The sequence below is a fragment of the Lupinus angustifolius genome, chromosome LG03, assembly GCF_001865875.1.
Source record: "Lupinus angustifolius cultivar Tanjil chromosome LG03, LupAngTanjil_v1.0, whole genome shotgun sequence".
Lineage (NCBI taxonomy): Eukaryota > Viridiplantae > Streptophyta > Magnoliopsida > Fabales > Fabaceae > Lupinus > Lupinus angustifolius.
The window spans coordinates 29,223,131-29,241,582 of NC_032011.1; the positions used below are offsets into that span (position 1 = coordinate 29,223,131).

The 18,452-nt window shown below is 30.6% G+C and overlaps 3 protein-coding genes across 3 annotated transcripts; 1 reads left to right on the forward strand and 2 right to left on the reverse strand.

Moving 5' to 3' along the window:
• Positions 4,006–6,612, forward strand: LOC109344392 (alkane hydroxylase MAH1-like). Its single transcript, XM_019583166.1, has 2 exons — positions 4,006–5,246; positions 6,270–6,612. Exons 1-2 carry the CDS (start codon positions 4,075–4,077, stop codon positions 6,610–6,612), a joined length of 1,515 nt encoding a protein of 504 aa, XP_019438711.1. The 5' UTR covers positions 4,006–4,074.
• LOC109344395 (altered inheritance of mitochondria protein 32-like) lies at positions 7,617–11,317 on the reverse strand. The gene is made up of 5 exons (XM_019583168.1): positions 11,040–11,317; positions 10,852–10,937; positions 9,295–9,600; positions 9,120–9,203; positions 7,617–8,080 (listed from the first exon to the last, which is right to left on the reverse strand). The coding sequence occupies exons 1-5, from the start codon at positions 11,265–11,267 to the stop codon at positions 7,723–7,725; spliced, it is 1,062 nt and encodes a 353-aa protein (XP_019438713.1). The 5' UTR covers positions 11,268–11,317; the 3' UTR covers positions 7,617–7,722.
• LOC109344394 (protein kinase PVPK-1-like) lies at positions 13,335–16,481 on the reverse strand. The gene is made up of 3 exons (XM_019583167.1): positions 16,074–16,481; positions 14,598–15,520; positions 13,335–14,344 (listed from the first exon to the last, which is right to left on the reverse strand). Exons 2-3 carry the CDS (start codon positions 15,500–15,502, stop codon positions 13,492–13,494), a joined length of 1,758 nt encoding a protein of 585 aa, XP_019438712.1. The 5' UTR covers positions 15,503–15,520; positions 16,074–16,481; the 3' UTR covers positions 13,335–13,491.

Genomic DNA, 18,452 nt, shown 5'->3' on the forward strand with positions numbered 1-18,452 from the left:
TAATGTGATCATGGATTAAGATACTTAACACTTGTAATACACTCTAACTCTTCTCTATTTATTGTTTTAAATAACATAGTTATTCACATTTCATCATCATATTATAGTATTGGAAGGTTCAGTATTAAAGAAGATTCCAAATCGTAGAAATTAAGAATACATATAACCATAAGTAAGCTATTTCTAAGATTTACATTTTTTTAAATGAGTCAAGTTAATTTTTATAGTCTTAACACTTAGACGACATAATTATTAATAACATATAAAAATTATTCTCATTCAAGTTATTCTCTCCTATATTGATTACCTAAACAATGTAAGGGTTTAAACTTTAAAATGTAAACACTAGTTGTCCAATCACGTATCATTATTTAAATTATTTTGGCACATATATTAGAAAATAAAAAAGAAAATTATAACCTAATTTGTAATCATTCCTTCTCTTTCTATCATGGTTATATTTTTCTATCACGTGAATGTGGAACCTTTTAGATATTTCCTGATGATTGGTGAAATACCAATTCTAGGATCTTGAATCTTATGATTCTCACACATAATATAAAACATATAAAGTCATACCTGAATCCCTGAATACATGTTCTCTAGTCTACTCCTTTGATATACATTTTGATAGAGTTTTGGTATGATAACATTCATCAACCAAATCTTTAATTCCTTTTGGGACCTTCATTTTCTCTCTGATGGGGAGAGGTGAAAACTATTTGCGATTTGGTGTATTGGGGGTCATAATCATTCCTTATGTGTTAACTTATAGGTTCTCATTATCCCCTATAGGGCAACCGTTTGGGTATTCATTCATTAAGCTCATATTCGTTATCAGTTTTAGAAATCTTATAGGTTGTCATTAATTAAATTACTTGTTTTATAACCCAAAATAAATACCTCATATAATTGTATTAAATATATGATTTACACCTTAATCGGAAATTATGAATTTTTAAGAGAAACTTTTTCACCTTCTAAGCTCATATAGTTTCATCTTCTCTCTTATCTAAGCTTTGTCATGCCTTCGCCTTTGTTGTTTTAGTTATTGCTTTTCTTTTTTTTGGTGCATTTTTTGCTCCTTTTGTTTTTATAAATTCTCCTAGAGAAATTATACTAACATTTCTTGAGTTTTAGCGAAACTACATAAATCATCCCTCACATTTTTATATCTACATAAATCCTCTAATTATTTTTAAACTTTTATTACACTGATCACTACTGTACGAAAAATAAGTATAATCTTTTTGAAACAAAAAATATGATAAATGCAATTTAGTTAAACAAAACATGGTATATTGTGGACACAAGTCAAATAATGTATGAGTCAATATCTCTTTATTATTTTTGGTTCGTTACGATATAGTATAAGAGCGATTTAAACAATTTCTCTTTAGAATTGTTGATGCATTTTGTAACAAAAAATAATAAAGATACAATGATTTGTATATTATTTGGACTTGTCTTTATAATATACCATGTTTTGTTTAACTTTATTGCATTTATATATATATATATATATAATGGCTTCTGGTTCAATGAGGAGAATGGCTAGTTGAGAAAAGGGTATAAAATAAATTTTAAAAATATAATAGTGGAAGAGTTAAGGCCAGAAATATTAAAAAGAAAAGAGTAAATTATAGTGACATTAATTGTTGTTTAGTTTAATTATACTTATTATTAATTATGTTTAAAATATTATATCTACCTTCCATTAGAGGAGCAATGCAATTACAAACATCTCTCTTAGGGGATAGTTAGTCTAATATATGTATATAAGTTGAGAGTGATTTATATAGGTATAAAAAATTAGAGGAATAATTTATATAATTTTATTAATTCTCAAATACATGTTAGTCTAAATTATTTTATTAATGAACTATTGCTTCTCTTAACTCCTCCACTAATAAATTATGAGTTTAAAATTTATGCATCGACAATGTAAAGTTTTTTATACTGTCAGCATATTATCCACTATTGATTTGTAATACTTGTGTTTGAAAGTCAATGATATTTAACATATATGAATGATGGAGATTCACTGATAATGTAAAAAATACTTATACTGTTAATGTATATATATTAAATCCATAAACTATTAAATAAAAAAGGTGGATTAGCTACCATTTTTAGTTATAGAGTAATCTTATTGAAGAGGTAGACATCATTAGAAGCAAGTTTTTCTAATAATAATAAACTATGTTACATGCATATATGTATATCACGGGTGAGCAGGATCCGACTCTAACTGCTCATTCGATACAATCCAATTATGATTGAGTCCGAATATGGTCGGGTCTTGTTGGGTTTAGGACCGGGTTCAGATTCAAAAATTAGTCTCAGTCAATATTTAGGGTTGGGTATGGACAATGCATGACCCGACTCGACTCAACCCATGATCTCTCACTCATCATATTTGTATGTGTCTCTATTCAAATATTACAAAGTAATAACATTTTTTGGTCGAAAATACTATTGGTTCTTTAAATTTTTCATCATATATACATGATTTAAAGTATATATATATATATATATATATCATTTTATATATTAAATTAAATATTTATAATAATAAATAATATTGAGAAGACTTTATCTAAAATGAATATGTACGATATTTAGCTGGATGTAGGATCAAGTCAGGTTTAAAGGATGACCTGGTGAATATTTAGGAGTCAGGTTAGCTTCGGGTTTAGAGTTCGGTCCGGATTCAAAAAATAACTCGGGCAACATTTAGGGCCGGATAAAAACAAACCTTAATCTATCCCAACCCAATCCATACTCACTGTAATGTATATTATTCATACCCGATACAAAAAATAAGAAAATATCTCAAAATGATAGGTTGATACTCAAAATTGGTTGGGTAGTTGAGAATGAAAAATTGATTATGTGGCTCCAAGATTCATAATGGTGTGATCGAGATGAATAAACAAAAACAAAGTTTCCTACCCAAAACAACATAGTTATGGAACAATCAACACCATTATTTTAAATTCGTCACTTAATACGGTCACAATATAATAATTATGGTGATCATAATAATCAATTAATCATATCATATTATAATTATTATCAATTACAATGATAAAATCATATCGAATTGTAATATAACTATATCGAACTACATTTAAACCACATCGAGAATCAAGGAAGGGTATGTATGAATAACTATATGGGAAGAATATATATCATGGTGCCCATTTGTGCAGACCAAACAACTACACGTTTACACCTAAAATATTTCTAAAAATAGTTACCAGAAAAGTCAACATTTATATATAATGGAGTAGTGTATATATTTCAAGTATGGAAAAGCAAAAATTAAGAAAGAAGTTATAAAGAAAACGATGTATCTGTTAATGTTCATTATTGTCAAATTAAAGTAACATTATTTGTTAGGTGACAATAAATATAAAAATATATACATAGCTAAATAAAGTACATATATCATTATACTCTTTCTTATAGCTTCAAACCAATCAAATCAATTAAAAATAATATATATATGGATTCACTTATTATGTCTATTAGTAATTAAAAAAAATTATTTCATATCTTATCATTTTATGAAAATATAATGATTCAGATCTACTAATTAATTCAAATCACGTGAAAAATTACATTTTTATAGAATAAATAGCTAAAATGTGAAGTAAGTTTTTTTAACTTACTGGTGCAGTTGGATCCCCTCTTATATATATATATAAGAAGATCTATTTACACCTAATTTAAGTTAAATTAGTAACACATAATCTCATTCCTTCATTTTTCTAAATTTAACGGACCAAAATGATGAAACAGATCCCTCCTTTAGTCCGTTGGATTTAAAATAAATAAATGAATGATAATGAATGTAACTAATATAATTTAACTTGAGTGTAAATGGATCCTTCCTCATATGTATACATATACATATATATATATATATATATATATATATATATATATATATATATATATATATATATATATATATATATATTGGTTGCATGCACAAACTACAAACCTAATCAATCAAAAACACTAGTGTTCATATAATCTATCAATTAATACCCAAATTTTTTGAAGATGATTTGGTACACAGAAATACTTGCAGCAGTTTTATGTTTCTATTTTCTCTACCAATGGAGACATCACAAAGTTTGGCCCATACTAGGAATGTTACCAGAAATTATTCTTAACTTGTCTCAACTCCAAGATTTCATAGCCAAAAATTTGCATGATGTTGGGGGTACACATAACTTCATAGGACCCTTGTTTGCCAACATGAACTTCATTGCCACATGTGACCCGTTAAACGCACACCACGTCTTGAGCAAAAACTTTGTCAACTATCAGAAAGGGCCAAACTTTCGCGAAATTTTCGATGTTTTCGGAGATGGGATTTTCACCGCGGATTCCGAGACATGGAAATCAAGTAGGACATTGCTCCATTCTTTGTTTAAAGATAGGAACTTTGAAATGTTTCTTGAGAAAACAATTCATAAGAAGATTAAGGGTAGCCTACTTCCTATTTTGGATCAAACACAACAACAAGGGAGAGTGTTGGATTTACAAGAAGTCTTCAATAGATTCACATTTGACAACATTTGTTCCATTGTTCTTGGATTTGATCCTAATTGTCTTTCTATTGATTTTCCAAATGTTGCATGTGAGAAAGCTTTCAATGAAGCTGAAGAATGCATATTCTATAGACACATTGTGCCAACAAGTGTTTGGAAGTTGCAAAGGTTGCTTCAAATTGGTCAAGAGAAGAAAATGACAAAAGCATGCAAAACTTTTGATCAATTCATAGATACATGCATTGCATCAAAAAGTGAAGATCTAAGAAAATTCAACAAAACCAAAATGAACCAAGATTATGGTGATTGTGATGATTTGTTAACAACATTAATGAGAGAAATTCATGAAGAGGATCATCATAAGTTTCTAAGAGATACTTCATTCAATCTTTTTGTAGCTGGGAGAGATACCATAACTTCAGCACTTACTTGGTTCTTTTGGCTTGTTGCAACACACCCTTTGATCAAAGCCAAGATTATTGAAGAGATCAAACATAATTTTGGAGCAAAAGAAGGGAATGAGAAAATGATTCTAGGTGTGGAAGAAGTGAGAAAACTAGTTTATTTACATGCATCATTATGTGAATCTTTGAGGCTTTTTCCACCTATACCTTTTGAGAGAAAGCAAGCAATTAAATCAGATTGTCTTCCAAGTGGCCACTATGTTAAACCAGGTACCCTTTGCCCCTCATGCATATATTTTATAGTGTTTTTGATAGAAAATACATTTTGCTATTAGTGTATCAAATTGTCGACTGCATCACAGTCACAGTAGTATTACAGTCTTCATAATTATATCTTCTGTAATTATGATATGATATCGAATCATATTGATATAATCAAATTAGGAAGTAAGTAACCATATTAAATCATATTCAAGCTATAATGGGCTAGATTGGGTGCATCAAATTGAAAAGCACTAATTTAATCATAAAATAATTACATAGTGCCATATGTTTTAATCACAACCATAATTTTGAATACTACTTGTTGTTTTATTTAACTGTAGTATTTTAAAATATTTACTATGTATGTATATATATTTTATCATAGTTATTAAACTCGGTATAGATTAGTTGGTCTAATCATGAATCGGGCACTTGACTAGTCTGAGTTGTTCTTCAACCGGTTGTGCATTAAAGTTGGTATGAATCAATTCAACTCAATCAATTTGAACATAAAATTAGTGTTTAGGCCGGTTCAACTCGGTTAGTTGAATTAACTTAAAGAACATCAAAACAACATCATTTTAATAATAAAATAATCTTGTTCTTTTAACTCATTTATAATTATCCATATATTCATTATTGTAATTATTGATTGTTATTTATAAGCATATGTGTGGATAAAACTTTTATTGTTTAATTGAATATAAAACTTATTTGTGCCTTTTTATTCCAATTAAAGCGTAAAATATATGTTTCTAATGATATTTTTAATTTATTTGTGACATTTTGTTGTAATAAAATCTTTATTGTTAGTTATTTAATGATTTAATTAGATACTTGTACAGTGATACTACAAATTTATTGGATTTTTTAATTTGAACCGAATCATCTGGTCCAACGAATAACTCGTTGGTTCGACCAATGACCCAACTCAATACTTTGATCGTGTTAATGACCGGTCTTAGTTTAATAACACTTACTTTGTTTATATGCTCCTCCTTCTAATACTTTTTGGATTCATCCTTATAGGTGAAATGATATTATTCTCATTGTATGCAATGGGAAGACTTGAAAATATATGGGGAAGAGATTGCTTGGAGTACAAGCCAGAAAGATGGATTTCAGAGAAAGGTAGCATTGTTTATATGCCATCTTACAAATTCTTAAGTTTCAATGCAGGACCTAGAACATGTTTAGGTAAAGATATGAGTTTTATTCAATTGAAGATGGTGGCAGCTTCAATTTTGTGGAATTATAACATACAAGTGGTGGAAAATCACAATGTTACACCAAGCCTTTCAATTGTACTTGCAATGAAGCATGGTCTTAAAGTTAGGATTACAAAAAAAATAATATGTGATGGATATAAGGAATAATAACTTAATTAATTAATATTCATACACGTTTTCTTCATATTCATGCATAAATAATGTAGCATAAGTGTTACAAAGGGTCAAATTTTGATATTTGAGAATGTAAGTTAAAATTATGGTAATCATTTTATGAATTGTTAAAATATTAGTTGTATCGTGTGACTTATTATTATGCCACAAAAAGTGTTTATGGTGGTTAACATTTTTGTATTAATAAGTTGTATACTTTTGGAGTAAAGTTTCTGTTATTATTTGCATTGTAATTGTTTTATCTTGTGCACGTACGTTTTATCGTATGATTCACATAATCTCCAATTTAAAAAGAAATGAACCTGCTATAGAAATATGAGAAGGTGATATGAACTTTACAATTGTTTTCATTTGTGCTATAAAGAAGTGTTTGGAACAATTGATAGCTTTTTGAAAAAACATGAAGTTTTGATTTTTGGGTAAGGAATTAATCTTTTTCAAGGTTCGTAGTTGTTCATTCCAATAAATTTCACTCTCTTTTATGGTAATGCTGATATTTGTTTATTCCCTAATATTATAGTGTATTGGGAATTTGTCCCTCTGCATTCTAATAAAAATATGAAGGTAAAAAATAACAAAATGTTTTAAAACAATCATTTATATATTGCATTAAAGAAAACTAAAATTATTAAAAAAAATCGTCCGAAGGGTATATAATAATAACAGCATGAACATCAAAATGAAACATGGTGCAACTTCAAAATTTGTATGTTTAATTACCAACAATGATAGTATAATGATATAGATTCTCAGGATGACCAAAAGATCAACAATTCGATTTATGGAAGTGACACTTATTGGAAGGGAGAGCCACAAAAACACTGAAAGATATTAGTTCCTTACTCAAGAGGGTGAGATACCTTGGTAGTATAAAAAATCTTTGTGTTTAACTTCAAAACAACATTTAAGTTAAGTTGTGATCACTACATTTTTACTATGCTTTCAACCAACAAATAGAAGCGTATACTCACCATATATGTAGAAACGGTTTCAGTAAAACTATTTCTCATCAAAATAAAAGAATAAGGCTCTATAAATAATCTCCAACCAACCTATAACTTCTTTTATGGGCACAATTCATCTTTACCTTCTATAAAGTTTGTAAGCCACAGCAACAACTGCCACAGCTCCGACCACGCCGACGGCTGTAAGAACATTGCGATCGCGCTCCGCCAATGCAGGCAGATTCCAAGTTATTTTGCTCCCTATCTTTTTTTGTGCTTTAATGGTTTCTTCATTCCCTTTGTTTAGCTCAAAACTTGCATCTCTGCAACAAGAAACTCCTGCATTAACACCCTGGCAACAACTAACCATGTTCTTGTTGTTGCTTAGATTGTCATTTTCGATGTGATCCTTCTTCCCGTTGCGAGTAACCTCTCCATTAGAAACTTTCAGGTCATCTTCTCCCTTAACTTCCTCAACAGATGGCCCCATATGGCCCCTGCAATAATTTTGAAAGACATAAATCAATATTCCTTTATTATAAGAAAAGTGCCTAGAGGACAAGTCTGAGCGCGTAAGGTTGTTTGCCTTGTGACCTAGAGATCAGGTTCAAATCCTGAAAACAGTCTCTTTACTTACGGGGGAATGTTGCATACAAGTACCCTAATATTAATAATACACATGCATACGAGAAGTGGCCCCCTTTTATTATAAGAGAAGTGTCTCGAGGATGAGCCTCTGCGCAACGATAAGGTTGTTTGTCTTGTGACCTAAAGGTCATAGGTTCAAATCCTAGAAATAACCTCTTTATTTACAGGAGAATGTTGCATACATGTATCCTAATATTAGTAATACACATGCATAAGAGAAGTGGCCCCTTTTATTATAAGAGAAGTGCATAAGATGCAATGCATAACACAAAGAAGCAACTAAATAGTATCAAAGATGATATATACTACTTGAGAAAAGAACCAAATAATTTACTCCTTATATTAATAATGCACATAAGCAGGCACAAAAGACAAGGCTGACAAAGAAGTGGGTTGAAGTAATAATATCAAGCCTCAGAATTTAGAGGAGCGATCCACTTACTCTAAGAGTAAGTTTTTTAGACTTACTCTTATCCTAGCCATCAATTCTAGGGAAATCCAATGGTTTCAATTAGTAGGTAAATCTAAATCATTAGATATCTCCAGAATTTAACACGCATAATTTTCAAACATATTTAAAAGATGAGTCACAACTTTTTCTTAAACTTATAGCTCAACCATAGCTAAGAGTTAAAATACATAACAAGGATGATTATAATTTCCAATTGTATGAACAGTGCTCAATTAAACTGTGTGTGTATATGGAAATCAGACAGCATCTATTTTGATAAATCTACACCATAGATCATAACCAACAGAAGAATACTTTGAAAATCTAAAAAGTCACATCATAAATGTTTCATTTTGCCTTTACAAACAATATATTCTTCAAGTAAACATTTCATTAAAAGATATAAACATAGTAGAATCTATGGCAAAAATACTAACCTCCATAGTTTCTGTATGACCTCTCCTTTTGCAATATGTTGGTCCAACAATTCAGGAATATCATTAGGAGTAACATAGCCATACCTGTAATTAGTTAATAAGTACTATGATTAAACCGGCAATAGCAAATTCCTTCAAAATTAGAGGATGCAGAAGTTCAAGCATGATAGCTTACCAGTGACCTGTAATATTTCCATCCGGTCCTGGGCTATATACAATTACATTCCCAGCATACTTGTGCCCACCAACATGAGAACAAGCCATCACAGATACCTGATCCTTCAACCCTCGGAGCCCGATTTCGTCATTAAGCTTCTTGATGAGTTCTGGCCCACAAACACCGCATCTCACATCACGACTTCCATGAGAACATACAAAAACATGTGAACCAGTCATCACCTCCGGCACTCCAGCAGCCCACGGTATACCATTCACCAAAACATCTTCAAAAAAGCTTTCAACATTGGATTCCTTCAAGCCCCTTTCAATCAAAGAATAAAATTCAAAATAAATCACAATATTCTCAAAAGACAAAATCAAGCACCAAAAACAAGTGTCAATCAACACAGTCAAAACACAACAAAAGACATTGCTTCAACTAAAAAACAAGATCATATGACTCCATTATGCTATCAAATTATTTGTACTAAATCACAATCCAGAATCTGTACAGATTGTATCCGATATAAAGCCTTATTCTGCAAGTGAAGAGATTGTATCCGATATTAAAACTAGCTGGTCACTAAGCCACCTATTACCGGATATCCTTTGTTCCTATTTATAAGACACTTTTAAGTAAATTATACAAAGTTACTTGATTTTTTTTTTAAATATTAAAAGATTATAATTTTATTGTGCTCCTTAAACTATAGTCTTATTGAAAACAAAAAAAAAGTAGAAATGGTTAGAGATTTAATAAGAGTGGGAAAAGTAATAAATGTTGAAAATAGAAAGTTTTTTTTATAAAATGAAAGATCAAGATCTTCTAAGAGTGGGTTTGATTAATAGAGATTATATTTTTAGTTTTAGTCTATAAATTATAAGATTATAAAGGGTAAGATATAACATGTTTATATTTAGGTGCTTTACCGGTAAACTAAATATAAATTAATCTATTTTGTTTGGATAAAGTGGAAAAATTATGTTTTCACCTAGTAAATTACAAGAAAAATATGAAGTTATTTATTTATGTTATGATTATTTTAATTATTATTTATCATATTTTAAAGTATATATTTTTTAATATTTATCATCACATATATTTTTCCTATAAAAATTTTAATATCACAAAGGCTAAAATATTAAAATAAAAAATAATATAAAAATCAACATCAATATAATAACAAGGCACACAAATAAATAAAAATTAGTGACAAGCAATTCAACAAGAGATCAATCAAAAGAAGATAGTGCACATATGATAAAATAAATAGTATATATATGATAAAATTAGAGATTAAACCAAAAAATTAAATGCTATAAAAATTTGACAGTGAAATGGAAAATGAAATTGATTGGCAATCCATAAAAAAAAGCATAAACGAACATAATCTAGATGTGTTATGAAACATAATAAGCAAAAACTAGAAACTTTCAAAAGGAGTAAAAGTCAAAGTATTACTTCAGTTAAATAAATAATAACAAAACCAAAGTAAATCACTCATCAAAACACAAAACAAAACCTTCAACGTATAAAAAAAACAAATCCAGTGATGTTTGTTTCATAGTTTACCTGTATTTGATCATTTCAGGGAAAATCAAAACGTCGCCGTCGTAAAAGCCAGCTTCCTCACGCGACTCACACACAGTAATCTTCGTCTGAAAAGTAAAATCAAACCACACATGTAAACAATCAATAACTCTTAACACAAACAAATTCAATAACAACTCCGAAAACAGCGATAACGATTAGTCGATTACCTTCACAGCGATTTCGTTTTTGCGAGCTTTGAACCTATCTGCGACGAGCTTCGGGAGAGGATCGTCGTCGGAGGCTTCGAGGCGCGGCGGCCAGGACAGGTGGTTTTTGTAGCAGATGAAGATGTGGCGGTCGTAGGCGTCGACGGTGCCGGCGAGATTCTCGGAGTTTATCTCCGGTCGAGTGAAGCCGTTGACGGCGTCGTGAAAAATGGAAGAATCGGAAGCCATAGAAGGATGGAAGAAGAAAAACGGTTATTGAAGCATAGAAGGATAAGAGAGTTGTCATTTATAGAATGAGAATAAAGTCTGATATAATCACTAATAGAACATGAATATTATTTTGTTTTATTCTAGAAATATTTTTATTTGTACAAAATAATTAAATATGATACATACCATGATTTTAATGGTCAGAGGATATAATTTATTTCCTTATATAAAGATATAATTTAATAACATTGGGAGTAGTTTAGCATTTCTATTATTCAACAAAAATGGAATGGCAATTTTTTAATTATATTCAAACTTGTTTCTTTTGCTATTCACATATACTTGTGTGAAAACCTACGAGCTCTTGGTTTGACATTATAAGATCCGTTGGATCTTAGTATTAATATAAGAGAATAATGTATTTCCTCATATCAGGAGATAATTTATCTCTTCTAATCATTAAAAATGTGATATGTGTGTTATTTTGTTTATTTTAAAAAATGTTTTTATAGAAAATGATGAAACATAACACACGTCATGATTTCACTGGCAGGAGGAGATAACTTATTTTCTTATATCATGAGATACTTCATTCCTTTACCAAAATGTTTATAGTTCGATTTTCGGGAATGATATTTATTGAAAGGAAAAGTCATATATTCAAAATAGATTATGTTAATTACTTCATATACTTTTCCAATAATGTAGATATAAGTTTTTGATTCTTTTCATATTTTTAATAGCAAAAATATAATTTTATAATAAATAAAAAGACAAAAGTCTAATTATATGTTGTCTTTTCTTTTGCTTCTAATAATAGGGCACTAATAGAGAGAATCCTTATTTATTATATGGTGGCAACTTTGTAATTATATTCCAACTTGTTTTTCCCCCTATTCATATGATTCATTACGCATTGCGCATATAATATTATAATGCCACATGTTTCATCTTCTTTGGTATGATTTTTACTTTTTATGATTTTAAATCATATGAAATTAGTCCAACATAGATAAAAATATAAAATTAGCTTTTTGTGTACTTTTCCACTATTCATAATCAATTGTCTACTTGAAGATTATTCTTGACAATAGTTTCTATGTTTCTTTCCATAATGGTGTGGCTAGTTTATTATTTTTATAATAGTGATATTATCATTCTGTTAGCAATATGTAATGGGTAATTATTCCTATAATTTATAATGTATATATTCATAGTGTAAATCTTTTTTATATTATCAATAATTATTTATCATTCATGTGTTAACTACCGTTGATTCTTAAAAAAAATATAAATCAATGTTAGATAATATACTGAGAGTATAAAAATCTTTACATTGTTGGTACATAGATTTTAAATTATTCACATAGTAGTAGGGAACAAGAAATATCATCAAAGGGAATTGACTATTTTCTTGTTCCTTATATATTATTTTTTTTTCATTTCTTGTTGGAGAAAAATATAAATATATAAATAGACATGAAAAAACCTATAAATAAGAGATTATCTTAACCTTTCAATAATACACTGCTAAACATAGGTAAACGTTTCAAAATAAGGGTGGTATAAATATTTTAGATAGGTCGAGTAATTTTGTATTTGGATCATTTTTCATGCAGAATATATACAAATAATGTTATTTATCTTGTAACCTGAAGGTTATGAGTTCAAATTCTGGAAACAATATTTATTTTGTTGAATTTATTCAAGTGTGAAGTGCCACATTGAATATGCGGGAAGGAGTGAAAGAGTTTATAAGAAGGAAAGACCCATGAAACTAATGCCTTAAGGTTTTTGTTCAAGACGTGGTGTCTCACTTGTGAGTCTTCACTCTTCCCGTACCCATGTAACAATGGAACTCCCCAGTGGTTGAAGGCTCCCCGGTAGCAGTCTGGTCCAACATATTTACTTATCGGGTAAGGTTGCTTAGATCTATCAAAGTGAGACAAACCCATATGGACCTACTTTACTCCATGTTTATTATACACGACCAGTGCATTATCCGACATTCATTTATATTAATTTTATTTAAGAGTCAATAACGATTGAAAATGAATATTAGTTGATAATGCAGTGACAATATTAAAACTCTTAATGCATATTAGAGTTCTTAAGCACTTTATCATGAACAATTACAAGAAGTTGATGAACATAGTTGAGATAGTTGCATTGGATCCATTTATACAACAATGGAAAAAGATCGAAAGAAAAATAAAAGAAGGGTTCAAACAGACATCAGAAATCAAAAGAAATCAATATCTAAATAATCACCACAAGGGTTCACACCAGGAGGAACCTTTTCAGCTGTGAGTGCTGCTGTTTTCATGGCCTGTCTCGGCACCTCGGGCGGATTCGCGCAACGGATCAACGCCCAGTTCACGTTTTGAAAGAACGGGTGTTGTTTTATCTCCGTGGCGCCGCGTCTATAGGCAAGACGATGCTGAGGCTCTTTCACGAGTAAGCCTCTGATCAAGTCCCTTGCAGCAAAACTGACTGTAGGGGATTCCGGAAACCTTAAGGGCTGGCCAACCACGTTAAATAGAGTCGCTCTATTAGCCGAACCTTTGAATGGCGTTCGACCGAATAAAAGCTCGTATAAGAATATCCCAAATGTCCACCAATCTACAGCACTGCCATGCCCTTCACCTTTGATTATCTCAGGTGCCAAGTACTCATGTGTGCCTACAAAGGACATCGATCGCGCATTTGTAGGCTCGGCAAGAAGCTCGGGGAGAGGAATCACTTGATTATGCATATCATTCTGAGGTTTCGACTTTTTTTCTTTCTTCTTCGATTTGCTCGATAGAAAGCGCGGTGTGAAACATGAAGGTTTGATGCAGTCGGGCTGGATTACACAAGTTGGTTCAATGCAAGCAGGCCGAATGCAGTATCCTCCCGAGCTTTTTGTCTCCATAAAAGCGTGTGACGACTTCACCATTGTAGGACTAACAACACATCTTAGAGAGAGATCAAAATCTGACAGCATAATATGACCATCTTCTCTCACCAATACATTCTCCGGCTTAAGGTCTCTGTAGATGATCCCGAGCATGTGCAAGTACTCCAAAGCAAGGAGAACTTCAGCCACATAAAACCTGCGTAGTGCAGAGTAATGAAATGACAACATACATAGTTTAGTTATATTGTCTTCAATACTAACATTCAATGAAAAGTTGCATTTTTCGACACGAGTTTCCTTAACAAGTCGCTAAGAGCAAAATCGGAGTCCACAAATCCAAGGAATATAGAACTATCTAGTACTATCAGGTTAACTGAGCATTGCTACTTGTATATGTGTCTACATTTATACGTAAATCGAACTAATATTAACGCAAAGGAATGACTAACCTGGCAGCATGTTCAGAAAAATATTTCCCAGGTTGTCTTTGCCTGAGTGCATGAAGGTCCCCACCGGGGCAAACCTCCATGACCAAGCAGGAGAATGTGTCTGTCTCAAAGTGTGTGTATAATGTCGGCAGAAACGGATGATCCAGAGACTGCAATATCTCTCTCTCAGTTTGAGCCCTCACAAGTTTCTTGCGACTCGCGAGCTCGGTTTTGTTCATTACTTTCATAGCGAAACAAGTCCTTGTGCCATTTAACTCTGCTAGATAAACACTTCCTATGTCTCCACATCCCAATTTCTTCAACAACCTAAAATGTCTCATTTCCATCATCCCGTCACGAACTCGGATGGCTTGAATTGCTTCCCATCTTATATCATTTGCCTTGTGAGGTTTATACATAGCATTGCTGAAACTACTCGTGCTGCTCTCGTCACTGACGTCACTTCCGGTACTCCCTCTACAGACGCTGCTCTCATTGTTGAAGTCACACGAATTAGTAACTTCTCCACTTTCAACCGACTTATCAACCGTAACATACTCACTTGCTACAGTATTTGTGAAACTTTGTTTGGCTTCTGAATAGACAGTGGCAGAATAGAAACTGTTCGGAGGACTTGGACTACAAATAATCTCCGACTGATAGCAGCTTTTTGTTCGATCATTAACTCCTTTCGACGAACCTAACACGCCATTGTCAGATTCTATTTCACAATTCTTGGAATCTTCAGATGGTTGATTGATGCGATGTTTCGTTTGAACAGTTTTATTGAGGCTCACGTACTCCGATTTGCCACTAACTACATAGCCATTTTGATGCTGGATGACGGGCTTCATCCCCGATGTGGAAGGAATATACTGATCTACCCCAGAAACTGAATTCTCAACTCTATCAACTGGTGACTCCATCAAGAAATTCTTAACAAGCTGAAAAATCCAACTCGGCACGGTAAATTACTTACATGAACTTATTCCAAAATCTCATGACAAACACAATTATTCTGGTTCAAATAGAAGACATCAAAATCTCCCGAAAACAAAGAAAAACATCACAAAATAAGCATGGGACCCATTGCAGAATCAATCACCATAAAATCATACAACTGAACAAAATCCATTAAACTTCAACATGTAAACCTAAACAATAAACATCAAATTCAGACAAAGCAAAAACCCTTTAACCCAAAAGACATCAAATTCACACAAAGGCTTTCACAAATAGCAAAGTTTGAGTCTTTTACAAGTTTACCACAAAACCCAATTCCAAAAACTCATAACTTTGACAAAATCAAACACCCTCTCATTTATTTATATACCAAAAAAATGCATTAACTTATAACAACACTCTAAGTTAAAGTAATCATTTTTATATTGTTTATAATCAACCTTAACCTTTTTCTTTGATTCTACTACAGTTATAGTAATCAAAAAGTAAAAGGGTATAGAACAATAAAGAAAAAAAGAAAGAAAGAAAACATACCTGACTTGATCATAGGACAATGCAATTGCTTAACAAGAAACCTTCTTTCCATGACAAAAGTGAAGCAACTTCCAAGAAGAAAGTGAAAAACAACAACTTTGAAGAGGCTCAGATCTGATCCTAAAAGAAGGGATTAAACAAATAAAATCTCTTAACAACAACAACAACAACAACAATATTATTAATAATATGTTGTTGTTGTCCTTTTTCTCTTCTTTTTTTGGCTTAGTTTTTTGTGGTGAATCAGAGAGAGAGAAAGAGATTGGGATTGTGGGAAATGAAGAAAAGGAAGAAGGGAAGTTATGAAGGAAAAAGTGTAGTGAAGTTACTTATCTTTATGGTTATGTTCCCTCTCAAACAAACCCAACTTTGCATAGTTTCTTGTTCTTGTTTTCCAAAGTTCTAAACCACATGCTTGCATTATTTTTGTTTTAGTAAACAATTATTATGACCCGCAAAACAATACTTTTTTTTTCTATGGAGATATTCGGGTAAAGAATTAATTCTTTTCTCGATACGTGGTTGTTTGTTCAAACAAATATTATTTCCACAAATTAAACATTTGACTTGTTAGTTAAAAATATTAAATATGGATGAAATTAATTTCTTTTATATTTTTATAACTCCTCATTGGAATTATCGTATTTAGGGGTGAAAAAATACATGTCCCATGAGTATATTTTAAAATACTCATACATGTACATATAAAAATAGTTTATCAATGAGAATGAATATTATAATATCCACGTCACGGGGCACTACATATTTATTAATTAAATATTTTATGTGTAATATATTTTTTATTATTTTATAAGTATATATTATCTATTTTATTATTATTATTTTATAATGAATTTTAGTATTTAAAATATAGTGATATATTTAATATGTATTTTATTCATAGAATAATTATTTTATATATATTTATTATTACAAAATTTATAAATATATATTTAAATATAAAAATTGATTTGGTACTTGCATATACTTACTACTCGCACAGATACTCACAAATAATATGGATATAAGTACAAGAAAACACTATCACATACGTTCTACATCATATTCATCCATAATTATATTAATGATTTTTTAGCTTTGGTTTTAATTTTTATTTTATTTTAGGCTTAAATTGGTTATTTTTTATGTTTATATTTATTTTTATTGTTAGTACAAAGAGATCGGAGGTGGGTTAGAAATTTAGAATATTTTTATTATCATCCTCATCTTTATTTGGTCTTATATAATATTTTATTATTTAAAATACATTCTTAGAAATTTAGAATAATATTTATTTTTCTCATAATAGTAAATATCATTCTTATTATTATATGACTCTTATAATTAACAACACAATTTATCTCCTCTTTTTATTTTAGGATCCCTAAAATCTCACATTAATAAACGAGGGAAGAATATTCTTATTTTAATAAAAAATATTGTAAGAATGAATCAATGAAGATGTTCTTATGGACTTGTGGCTGGTGGGGCTTTTCATTATCCAACATCATGCACCCTTTCCCAAATCATTTTTAGTATAAAATGTTGAGCTTATAAAATCGGTCAACATTTGCTATCCCATAAAAGTGTACCACTGAATTTATCATTGTTTGTGATTGGTCAAAAAAATAATTAATTATTAAAATTTTAATTTAAATATATTTTTTCAACCAATTTCAAGGAGTGACACATTTTGTGGGACAGCGGATGTGTCCCTTATAAAATTAACCTATATTCCATATAAATGACATTTATCTTAATTGGTTGACATTCATTTATAAGACGACAAAGTATAAAATTCTATAGTGTCAATGCATACATGAATGTTTACATTAGCGATAATAAAATCTATCATTAATCTTTCATTTGTTTTCCTCTAAATATTGGAGAGAAAATATAAAAACATGAGTCCCACAATTTTTATTTCTTCCCCTCTATTAAATGTAAAACAAACAAAAGAAAACATTATTTTCCTTCCCTCTTTTTCATTCAATCACTTTTCAGCTCAACCAAACATTGCCTTAGAGTAGCAATGGTCGATACAATTCTCGTTTCCCACGATGTAGTGGGTGAGTGATAAGGACATTGTGGTTAATAGCATGTTTGCATATTTTTTCGCAGCATCCAAAACATTTTAAAGAGAACAACCTAATGCATAACTCGGACAATAAATTTTTCGGTCCCATAATTTTTTCAATTTATTTCTAACATAGCATGCCAAAAATTAGGAAGGCTTCTTTGGAAGTAGTATGTTTCAAATGACCATATTGTAAGCATACTAAGGGTTAACCATAGGAAATGAACACATTCATGGTTATTATTCTTCAATTAGTAATTTTAATCACAAATTAGTGTTTTCTCTTCTATTTGATCTCTTGT

Bases quoted from the DNA above. Each gene is read 5' to 3' on its own strand.
- LOC109344392 (XM_019583166.1), top strand. From the start codon at position 4,075: ATGATTTGGTACACAGAAATACTTGCAGCAGTTTTATGTTTCTATTTT. The intron at 5,247-6,269 runs CCTTTGCCCCTC...CCTTATAGGTGA, and splicing joins CACTATGTTAAACCAGGTAC to AATGATATTATTCTCATTGT.
- LOC109344395 (XM_019583168.1), bottom strand. From the start codon at position 11,267: ATGGCTTCCGATTCTTCCATTTTTCACGACGCCGTCAACGGCTTCACT. The intron at 9,204-9,294 runs GTAAGCTATCAT...AACTAATTACAG, and splicing joins GGAAATATTACAGGTCACTG to GTATGGCTATGTTACTCCTA. The intron at 8,081-9,119 runs GTTAGTATTTTT...AAATTATTGCAG, and splicing joins GTCATACAGAAACTATGGAG to GGGCCATATGGGGCCATCTG.
- LOC109344394 (XM_019583167.1), bottom strand. From the start codon at position 15,502: ATGGAGTCACCAGTTGATAGAGTTGAGAATTCAGTTTCTGGGGTAGAT. The intron at 14,345-14,597 runs GTTAGTCATTCC...TGCACTACGCAG, and splicing joins TTTTCTGAACATGCTGCCAG to GTTTTATGTGGCTGAAGTTC.